The sequence below is a fragment of the Nanorana parkeri genome, unplaced genomic scaffold (assembly GCF_000935625.1).
Source record: "Nanorana parkeri isolate BGI_ZX_2015 unplaced genomic scaffold, ASM93562v1 scaffold139, whole genome shotgun sequence".
Classification (NCBI taxonomy): domain Eukaryota; kingdom Metazoa; phylum Chordata; class Amphibia; order Anura; family Dicroglossidae; genus Nanorana; species Nanorana parkeri.
The window spans coordinates 1,100,656-1,112,701 of NW_017306407.1; the positions used below are offsets into that span (position 1 = coordinate 1,100,656).

At 37.5% G+C, this 12,046-nt stretch overlaps 1 protein-coding gene across 1 annotated transcript in view; it reads right to left on the reverse strand.

Annotated features, from left to right (window-relative positions):
- The window catches only part of NBEAL1 (neurobeachin like 1), a 145,250-nt gene that overhangs the window by 73,677 nt on the left and 59,527 nt on the right, over positions 1–12,046 (reverse strand). Inside the window, exons 10-14 of the mRNA XM_018554008.1 lie at positions 10,295–10,601; positions 8,286–8,392; positions 5,697–5,783; positions 3,317–3,400; positions 1,444–1,542 (exon numbers count right to left, since the gene is read on the reverse strand). Coding sequence (XP_018409510.1) covers positions 1,444–1,542; positions 3,317–3,400; positions 5,697–5,783; positions 8,286–8,392; positions 10,295–10,601 — 684 coding nt within the window. The remainder of the gene's footprint in view (positions 1–1,443; positions 1,543–3,316; positions 3,401–5,696; positions 5,784–8,285; positions 8,393–10,294; positions 10,602–12,046) is intronic.

A 12,046-nucleotide genomic window follows, 5' to 3' on the forward strand; every position in this document is an offset into this window, starting at 1 on the left:
GGGGGGGGGTATTATACCTGATCTTTAGGGCAATTAATCTTTTCTGTTGCCGTTCACTTTCACTTACAGGTCTCATCTCCACACCCAGCCTCTCTTCTCTTATCTGCATGATCCTTGCACTGCATTACACCTGACTGGCTTCTTGTGCGGCTTCTCCCACCTCCTCTCTAAACTGTGCTGTACAGTAAACTGAAAGAGGCACATGCCTAGTCAAATTTAGGTATTTGCACTACTTGAATTTACAAATCATTTAATTCTGTATTAATGATTACAGAGCTGAATTATTCTGTGTCTTTTATATCTGGCTAGAGTTAACTTTTAAAGATATGTAATTTTTCTTTGATGGTTTACGTAACCATTAATAGCAGGAGTATTTTGCCTGGTTTCAAAGTACATTTCACCGCAAATTAAGATGCAGATGGTCTGGAAGCAAGAGATTCTGAAGATCATACTAGGAAGACTCATAAAAAATGTCCTCCCGATGCGTCTCACATGACGAAACGCGTTCAGTGGGTGTACACATGCTGAGGTCACTGCTTATGAAGGAGGAAGGAATCGATCTCTGGGATCTTTCTGGGAACGGAGGTCTTTGTGGAATTATATACAGCCAGCCGACAGCGGCTCGTCCATTTATCTTTGTGAGCGTTTTTAATCATTTAAAAAAATTAATAGTTTTCTTAACATTTTCATGAACACCGGGTGAGTCACTACATACAAAGAAGAGAACAGTGATTGAAATCTCTCATAGGATAGATGAATAAACCAGCATAAATCCACTACACTTGAGCGTTTTACACAATTTTTTCTAATGGCCCACCAGATCTGGTGAGTGCATTTTAAATTACTGGCGGCACACACAGATGGGAGGATTCATCATTTGGAACATACATTTTTTTAGCATCCACAGTGTATGCACCTTAAAAAAAGGACATTTTTATGATTGTATTGTTAACAGCGCTGAGCTCTTAACGTATTGATTATCTGATTATCTGAAAGGCTTTTTTTGGACAGCTGTAGGGATTAGATATTCAGATCCTTTGTGATTTATACTAGGAAGGCTGTCTAAATGGAGTTTGTACAAGCTTCATCAAAGTGCTTCAATCTCTTTCCACTATACAAAAACATACTGGAGGGTTAACTGTCTTCCACCTCAAATAGTTTCTATTGACAGTTCCTTGGGCAGGGATTGAAGAAGTGAATGTTTTCTGTATTCTATAAAGGGCTGCAAACATTGCTGAAATATGTAAATTAATAAAATAAAAAACATAGGTATAATAGCACTTTCACAAGGTTATAGGTTTATGGTCTCCAACAAAAGTATGACAACAAAATGAAATATTGAGCATGGTAAAACACTGCGTACGTGAATAAAACTTTTATATACTTTTTAGAGCCTTGCTTAAAAGAATACGTCCAAGAAATAAAAACACAGATTTAGTTTACCATGTTAAGAAGCTCCTGAAGTAACATTCGAGATGGCTGTCCAAGAGATTTTAGCACCTCAAGCAAATGAGTGTAACCAATTCTTTCCTTAAATACTTCCTGAAACAAAAAGCAACCATTAAAACATAAAGGTTAGATAGTTGTGTATGTGTAATGTGTATGTCCAGTCAAAACCTTTCATTTCTTTGTTTTGGATGGTGCAAAAGGATTAGAACTGTTGAGGTTTTTACTACTATCTGTGACTTTGTGGCAGATTTTCCATCACTTCTGTCTGGTAAAATAGTTGACAGCAGGACAGGGAGTGATGATGAACCTACCTAACAGAGCTCTGAATAGCAGTAAAAACCTGACCTGGGTTCTAATCCTTTCCCACTCTATCTCAAAATTTTGGAGCTGAAACTCAACTCTGACAACTGCAAGGGTGCCATCACATGAACTAATTTGAGGCTGAACTTAGTGACCAATATGATAAAGAAGAAGTCCACTAAGGACCTGCAAATCAAGAAAAAAAAAACCCCAGCACTTCAGCTAATGAAATTTGTGTGCGGTTAATAATCAGGCAAGCATGAAAATATTAAGTGGAAAATATGACCTGTGTATGGCTCTTCCTCCTAGGGCATGAGAAAAAACACTCAATTCCATAATCTACATCATTATCTCTCTCCCCCCCCCCTTGAATTTAATCGGCAGGCCAAAAAATCAAGCAGTGAATGACCAGCTCAAGTAAAATGTACTAATCAACACGACGTGGGAGGGGGGCAGACACTCACACAGATCGTTTTTACTATTTTTTACTAAGGTACTATTGTACAACACCACATTGTAGGTCAATGTGTACTATATGTACTATTTAATTTGACATTTATCATCTCACAAGGTCAAAGTCATACGCACATAATCACTGGAAAGTGATTATCTCAAAAAGTAGCATTTCCTAAATACTGCCTTGTCATAAAAACAGTGCCTCCCTTTACCCTTGTCTGGGGGTAGAACATGAGACTATTACATTCTGACAACACACTAAGTAGCATTTGAAAAAAAACAGCCAAAGACTCTGACCAGATTCTGCTTAAAAATGGATATATGTCCTAGGTCACAATAAATTAAATTGAGAACACAACCTGAAATGATTAACCTTCTTTTGGAGTCGAGGGTGATAGATATGCACAAGCAATTATCTGTTGCAGCCAAGGAAGATGCCTTCTTAGTCTCTATTTGGATTGCAGTTGCCATGTTGCTGCACATATGATCAGGTATGACACCAGCCATTTGAGGGCTAAACAGTTTGGTTGGGAGCTGCATTAAGCACACTAAATCGGTTGGCCTAGTTGTGTTTTATTGCTGTGATGAATTATGATGGGACGGTGGTAAGCAGAGTCACCCAATTATTTTTTTATCAAGTATCAAGGACTCAAACTGTAAGATTCCAGCTAATGTGGCACGCCACCCACACTGCCTACTGCACACTCAAAAACATAACATAAAAATAATTAGCATTGTCGGTTAATAAAGAAGAAATTAATGAGTGGCAATGAGATGAATCATTGATTTATTTTTCATTTTAAATATCTATCTAGCTCTCAAGCAGTGTGTGCGCACAGCTGGGGATTGCAGCTCTTCTTCCACATTACCCACAGTGATCTCAATAACATAACATGAAAGAAAAATCATTGTCTATTTAAAAGTTTGTTTCCATTTTTATTCATTCCAAGTGCTCCTTGCTGGTCATTTTAAACTGTTGAGTCTTGTTCTATAAATACACACTGACACAACTGCAATAATCACCATGACGGGAAAAAAATAAGAAACACTGATGAAGTTGGAAAAAAGAAAACGAAACCTGCAGTAAAGCATAAATAACGTAATTCTTTACCTTTGCCGCAGGAGATTTGTGTTTCACAGCTGTAAATGCTTTAATTGTTGAGACACACAAACAGTCTAACTGTTCCTGAAACACCTAAAACGGTAGAAAAACAGAAAATTATTGAACACAAGATCACTTATAGTGAGATGTTTGGACCTTTCGGCTGTAATCAAAAGGAAAAAAAAAAAAAAAGTCTGATTCGTTTGAAAGTTTTAGTATTTTTTTTACAATTTTTATTTCACAAATGTAAATGCAATCCCACCACCAGTACTTCTAAAAACAGCCTGTAAAGCAATGAAAGAAAAAGCAAGACAGAGCACACACTCAGAAAAATTAATGTAAACAAATAATAGGAAAATAGGTTTATCACACCTGTTTATAATATCTCAAATGTATTTTTACTGTGGATCCAGTGTGTATAATAAGCATTTATTCTAGGGGCTAGACCAATGTTCATGACCATACGGCATGAATACACACATCCACTAAACTATTTAATGGCTGAAGGATCCCATTTTGTGCCTCTATAATGAATAATTTCTAAAAAAGACATTACTACTAATATTTAAACCTATTCCTTTGTTTCTGGTATGGATTGGCTTTCTTTGGGAGGTATAATAGACAGCTTAAAATCCACAGCCTGCCAAACAATAGGACAAAATGAAGGTAAAATTGCAATGTGTTTTTTGTTGTTGTTTTTTTTAGTGTAAGAACGCATGCACGCACAGATGTCCACACATACACAGAAAGCCCAGAATACCAATCCACCAAAATGCTAAAGATTAAAACTGTACTTAATATATGGAAATATCACACTGCATCACTATGTCTACAATAAAATAACATTGCCAGCACATTGCTCCAATTCAGATTAATAAGAACCCAGGAAGGATTATGCTAAAACAATTTGTGTCAGTGGGCAGGTTTCACATCCCTCTTAGAAGCTTGAATTCACAACATTTTTGCAGGCAGCTACCGCCAGACAAATCATTATGGCTTTGCATACACTTGGGTAGGTATGTGCAGGAGACATTTCCATACTTGCCGTACTCATTTCACACATGAAAACTAGGTATGTTTTCCTATTTTAATATACACGTTTGCCTATTATCTGAAGCTTAGACCACTGCTTGAGGTGATATCTCATTCAGGAATGTCACTCAAAGCATGAACCAAAAAAGGAATGTCAGACTAAGTTCATAAAGGAGTCCAGAACAGCAATAATGAATTATAAAATGGCTGTTTGCTATAGCCATTTTACTGGCAGACTTCTTCCCCATCTGATTCCTTCAAGCAGTAAGCATAAGACTTTTCTAGCATCTGCTTGTCTGAGTCCATTTAAACATCTCCAAATAATATTAAGCCCTGATAAAGGGGGAAATTAGTTTTGCCCCCCAAAAGCATTAGTTGATTTAGGACTCCTGAATTTGGTCTGGCACTCCTTTTTTTAGTTCATGCTTTGATTGACATTCCTGGGAACTCATTGAAGGGTAGACCTGTTCCCATGTAAGCCACCTAACCAAAGAGCTTTTCAAATCATGGCATTTCACCTTTGCTGTTCTTTATGAATAAACATTGATGTCCCAGTACATTTTAGGTGTATCCCTAAGGGACATCAGGCCTGCCAGTCCACTTTAAAGTTTTTAGAATTTTAGCAAGAACATATTTCATATTGCTCACTGGACACATGGTATTCATATTTTAGATAATATATAGATACAAAGTGGAATACAAAGTAGGTCAATGCTCTTATCGATGTGTGTTAATGTTATATCAATGTGTTGGTTTTGCTTAGTATGAAATTATTTACTTACTGGAAATGTAATACTGTTACATTTAAATTTAACTAATACTGCTTTACATGGTGAGCTATTGCTTGTACTGTCTGTCTTTCCAAGTCTTCTTCCCTTCCAAATCTCAGCAGGCCCTATTACTGTGCTACATTTCTACTTCTCAAACCAAATGTGCTGGTAACAGCAGGACTAATGCTGGCCATACACTGGTAGATTTTCTTACGAACTATCATACATTAGAACATTCATTAATGCCATCAGAAACTTGATAAATGTTGTTAGAAATTGCATTTTATTTTAACATTCAATTTCGGAATGAATGGAGCTTCGCAAACAAAAATCCACATTCCCTGTTAGAATTTCATTAGTTCGAAAAAAATTCCCTTGTGCTCCTTCAATTTATTTTGTCACTAAGGCCGAATTGACCCTGTTAACTATTAGGAAATTGAACGAACGGTTTGAAAACACATGTTTTTGGAATGAAATTCTAGAGGCGTATGGCCAACTTAATAATACAGATGAATAAACTGGGTTGAAGTAAGGTGGTGGCAATGATATTCTGGGGAGTCTTTTGCAGTGTTGCCAGCTATGTGTACCTGATATTCATTCATTTCTGTCAGTAATTTGTTGGCAAGGTCTTTCTCACTCTTGTCTGCCCCTCTAGTGTTAGCGTTTAACAAGAGCTGCAGGATGGAGACAAGAACATTGCAGAGAGGTGGATTATCAGTTAGCAGCAGCCAGGGGAAGAGAGGGACAGGTCTCAACAGGTACATGCACATTAACACCTATGGCACATTGCACATAATTCATACATAAAATAAAACAGCTTCAATAAAAATTTGAATATGGCACATAAACATGTAGAACAGGTAATCTATTCATCCAACAGGGAAAAATTGAGCCTTGGATAGTTCATGCTGTCACTGAGTTAGGGCTTGTTCACACCATGTCTGGATCATGTCCAGACCAGAACAGTTTTTTCCCAGACCAAAAAAGCATCCCAATGTGTCCCTATAGTATTGCTGGGCACTGTTCACACCAGTGCAGTCCGTTCTGGATCAGACAAAGAAAAAATACTGCTTGTCTCATTTTCTCTGGTCTGGAATGCATGGAAACACATTAACAACACATACAAATTAACTGGACCGCATCTGGAAGCCCACTTTAAGCTAAAGACAAAACTCCCAAACCTCTGGAACGCGGCAAAATCGCTGTAAAAACGCGTCAAAAAGCAATGCACCCGTTCCAGATCTGGTCCACAAATTGGTGTGAACCTGACTTTAAAGTCTTGTGATGAGTCTCTCAGCTGCCATTATTCAGGCTGCTTATGAAGTCAAGTAAAATGCAGCTGTCACAATCTTACCACCTAACTTCTCAAATAAAATTAATGAAGAAATCAGATGGGGTATCTGTAACGCATGCATTTTTTTGAGACATGAGCTCGAATGGAAATGCAGCAGCTGAGAAGACTGAATGGGAATTTTACCAGCAGCTGGTCTCTCTTCAGGAACCACCATAGGAAGTCACAATACACTGCGTGGCCTGCAAACCAAACTTTCACGTCACACTGGCTTATCATTGTCAGGTGGAATAGTTAAATAAAGAGTATCTAGAGAACATTTGAAATCCTTTACACTTACAATGGCTGCTTGTCAGGGATTTACAACCTACAGCTCATTAACTCCACAGGAATCATGAAGACAACTTGAGGTCTGAGCTCTTATTGGAGATCAAAAGAGACTGCCTGGTTGCTAGGGAAATACTGCCATACATACCCATACGACTGAAGGATATATTTGGTATCATCAAGCCCAGGAACAAGTCCTCCTAAGCACTTCTTATTTCCAATAACAATTAACACTCCAAATTATTGGAGCTATCAAGATGTTAATATGATGACAAGTAAAAATCACTAAAAAGCCCTTTAATTAATTCTTTCGTGGAGAACCTCTGCAATAGTTTAAGGCAAAATGGTGTGTGCTTACTCCACAAGTTGAGCAAACATCTGACATAAAACGAATCTATCTTTGGTTTTCTAAGGGGGCACCAATTTTACAATGTGTCTGGATTATTTTCTACATTTCACCTATGCTTTACTTATTTATTAATATCAGCGTATAAAGAGATATTTGCATAGAGATTCTTGATCGTTATAACAGTTTAAAACTCTTAACACATGGCTGCAAATGAAAGGTCCCCTGCAGGAAAAATCTTAATACACCGCTTAATACACAGCTGAAAACACATATACATTAACTGTCCTACCTGCCGAATAATTTTTAATTCTGCTCAGTCAGTCTATTGATGAGGACTACCTTGTCAGACAGCCCAGCCAGGTACTGGATGTCTCTGCAGACTAAACTGCAGTCAAGCAATATGACCTGGTCGAGAAGCTAGCTCAGCCTGTGACTGAACAAGCACCTTCTGTTATATGGCCATCTGAAGAAGAAGCATTGTGAAAGCTCCAATTTGCAAATTGAAGTTTACAGCTCTGCAGACTCTCAGGGTGCCTTATCAGCCAACTGACAAGCACCAGAGCTGTCATATACAGTATGAAGAAGGGGTAAGTGACATATGCTACCCTCCCCCCACTCTGCCAAACCTAGAAGTACCAGTTATTACTCTATCCTCCCAGTGGCCAAATGGAAGGTGAAAATGTGCTGCTGCAGGATTTTCTTAGCATGGGCAAAGCACAGGTCCATTCATGTTGCATGAGGAAATATACAAAGCAAATAAAGTTACATGTCATTATGAAATGATAAGACATTTTAGAGAAAATCATAAGAGTTTAGATGGGCAAGTCATGAAAATAAAACAATAAAAACAATCTTCTTTTGCCGTTTTCAATGATAGATTAGTCTTAGCATCATGCACTGTAAGTTCCAGGCACTGGTTAAAATGGTTAAGTGGTTAATGCCAAAGATCTTTCTTAAAAGCAATATGCATGTTGCTATCTGTACATAGAAATTAACTGAAACAGGTAGGTATGCTGCAGAACTTTGGTTTATATTAAATGGGCTTGCTAACTAGTCTGAAAAGCAGAAGCTGTAACCAGTATAATGTTTAAGTAGCAAATACAAAGGTCACATTCTGCGTTTAAAAACATAATTTTACTACAATGATGTTCAGCGAAGCTGCAAACAGTCTCCCATGTGGCAAAATAGCACATGTTTACAGGGACTTACCCTACAATTCTGCAGAAGTCTGATTAGGTGCTCAAAGCAGTTGCTGTTTAAGAAAATTGTTTGCAGTACCGGCCTGTCTCTGCAGCTTAACATATCAGTCATACAACCTGTACAGAAAAATATGTAATACAAAATATAAAACAAACATCTACATAATATGCAGAAATTCGATAAGTGACAACTTACCCTTAAAAAACAAACAAACAACTAAACCTCCATATGCCCCTAACCTAATTTAAGCTAGTAGCTCACCACCCAACCATACTTCCCTCTTTCTGACGGTGATGGCTCCCTCCAATGTTTACAGCCTCAGTGCTGAATCTTCCTTGGACCCATTCATATTAAAAATCAGTTTTATTTTCAAAGGAGAAACATTGGGAGAGTAAAATAAACCCAATATTTAGAACCGGGTGGGACACTGCAGCTGTCACACACCAGCTCCATATACTGAGAGTTCAGCAATCATGTAACCTCTGATTGCTCAGCTCACTGTCTCCTTCCTGCAGAGAGCGATGACCGTCAGTCACCCCTTTCCTTTCTGCTCGTTGAGCGCTCATTGGAAGCACAGATGGCAGTGGGGTGGATTCGGACAATATTGTTGGGAACCTTCCTGGCTGCAGCGTGGCTCTGTCCTATCAGCATGTAGCCGGCAGTAAAAGAGAATTAAAGCCCAAAATTAAAGGCTTGGCTTTAGTTCTATTTTTATGTAACTTTCCCTCTGGCAAGACTAATTATGCAGGTTTTGCTCAAAGGTTAGTAACAATATATCCATAGCCAACAAATAACAAATGCCAGCGTCCTATGAACCTAACTTTGATCCTAGCTGGGGTATACTTTAAAAAGGTGGAGAACAACTTTGCCCACTCCTATTATCCAGCATATATTATATCACAAAATATGTACAGCCTAGTTATATACATGCAATCTATTTGGAACCCATATTTGCCTTTTCGGTGATGTACAGCTTGAAGTGTATTTCCACTTTGGAAGCCAAATTGGTATAACACCTACGGTATTTTATATTTGATACATGTTCCTATTTACATTTTTAAAAAATGCAGTTTAAATTGCTTTTACTTGGGTTAGGGTTTTAAGGGTTACAATTTCTTCTTGTTTCTATGTCTTTGAAATGTTAGGAGGGGCTATGAGAGGTGAGGGGTCTGAGCTGGCTAGCCCATTGTATGTTAATGAAGCGTATCAGATAAACACATTTCTCAAATTTCAGTCCCAAGGCTTTCCAATAGGACAGGCCACTGTGAATGAGCTAAGAAAAACCAGCCATCTTGCCCGATTTAACAAAACATCTAAAAAGTAAGACTTTTTTAAAAGTTATTTTTCAGTATGCTATGTGAAAAGGAACACATAACAAACATAGAGGGTTTTTCTCAAATTTGACTGCAAATACACTCTAAGTATATTTCCACTTTCGCAGCCAAATTGGGAAAACGCCTGTTTTATATTTGTTACATGTTCTCATTCACATAGCATAAGCTAAAACAATATTTAAAATGCTCATTGCGGTTTATATTGCGTTTACATGGGTTAGAGTTTCTACTTGACTTCTTTATAATGTTAAGAGGGATTGTGAGGGGTTTGTTGACTCTGTACTCTGCTGGCTCATTTTATTAAGATTTGTAAAGTAGATTTGAACACTACCTGTCCTAACAAAGGGTTAAAGGATTACAACCCTGGCTTCTGTATTCAAATGCTGAGAAACACAAGAAACCTCAATTTTCAGTCCTTCTATGAGGACAGATCACTTTGAAGGTGCTCACAAAAAAAACTGGAATCAGCCATGTTGCCTGCTGCAACAAAACATCTAAAAAGGTAAGAAATATTTTTAAAAATTATTTTTCATTATGCTGTGTAAATGGGAACACATAAAGATACAGAAGGGTTTTCTCAAATCTGACTAATACTTACAAATGTTACATTCATAAAAATGACAGTGAAGCAACGTCTTGAGAGCAATTAAATCTGCTGTAGATCTGGTGAGTAGGTAAACTTACTTAGCATCTTTATCTGTAGTGTGATGAACCTACTCTCCCATTGTCTGGATCTTATCAGTCCCGGTAAGGCTGAATGGTCAGAATTAAGCAGCTTGAAGTAGTTCTCTAAAATTGTGCTGATTTCCACTTGTCGCTGGTCAGAGCTGCTCACAAGTAGGATGTGTACAACCTCTGTCAGGCACGTAAGGGTTAGCTCTGCTTTACGGCTTACTTCATCAGGGTCCCGTTCATCCCAAGTGTCACAATCTGCTAATACACGCATCAAAACTTCCATTGTGGCAGGAGAAATGACTTGTAGGGCGTTTCTCTAGAGAAATGGATCAGAAATATTCTGTCAAATTAGACTTTGCAAGTGCACATTAATTTGCTTTGTATACTACATTAGAAGTAAAGCGGTCACTATACATCTCAAGTGAATGCCTACAACAATCATCTTCTCCAGGAGACAATTCAAATGTTCCTGTGGTTACTGGTTAGTCTGTGTTTCCTGCTTAGCAGTTCGATAAAATAATTGCACTCACCTACTTTTTCTAATTTTCTTATCTCTCAGCATGTCTAGTTTTATCTTACACCCATAATGATTCAGTGACCACACTACAATCTGTAGGAGCTGATCCTATATTGGCTTTTTCCCAGCAGCTGTTCAACAACAGACAATAAACTTTATCACAAAAGCTCTCATAAAAAGTATCTTAAACAGTATCTAAACCCAAAATGAAAGATTGCAATATATTGCAGCTTACCAGTCCTTAGATATGATGACTGTATTAGTTTCCTTTTTTAAGACTTTTGTTCTTTATTTTTACCTGACGATCCTGTCAGTAACACACTTCCTGTCCTTGGGTGACAACGCTCATTCAACTTAACATATTTATCGTGGAGCTGTGTTACCAACCTAGCCTTCTCTGCTGATTTGGACTATAAACACCTCCCCTCTCATCACCTTTACTACATAGGGAAGAGGTGTTGTATAGTTCACAGGAGCTTGGAAAGCTGAAAACACTGTTTGAGGTTTCAGTTCAATGCACAGGAAGTTACAAGGACACTGGGTTTCTATTAGGATCAACAGGTATTTTTAAATATTCTTAGCCTGAAACAAAGAAAACTGATGCTGTCACCAAATCTAAGAACTGGTAAGCTGCAATATAATAAATTTTTGTTCTTGGATTTAGATAGACTTTAAAGTTAATTCATTTATTTTTTAATTGTAAAAGGCTCATTGTATAAATCGTAAAATAAATACTGACTAACAATACGTTCGATTTCCCTTTAAGCTTTTTAAACATTTACAAAAGGAACAAGGAAATATGTACTGCTGTTTAATATAAAGTTAGCTTGTAACATAGGTTACATTGTGCTTGCTAGTTTAAAAATTGACAAAGTCTTGCTTTCATATTGAAAAAAAAATTAAATTAAAAGACTCTTTCCCTGTGTTTGCATCTGGTCCTCCCACTCAGCATAGAACACCGATAAGAGTGCTGAGAATAAACCATTTAGCTCCCACAATGCTTTGGTATCTGCATTTCAGTCAGTCTGCATTAGCAAAATAAGACATATTTGTTTCTTTTGTTGCCAACTGACGAGTTGTCCTTAAGTTATTGCTAGTGAAATTAAACTCATGGTGACAGGGAAATCATAAGCTCAGCAAGAGCCTGTAGTCCGTCTCCTGAAAGGAAGAGGCAAAAATTATACTGCATATAGATTGTATGGATTCCCCTTTTTTTAAGATTATTTTGAAAAAGTATTAAAGAG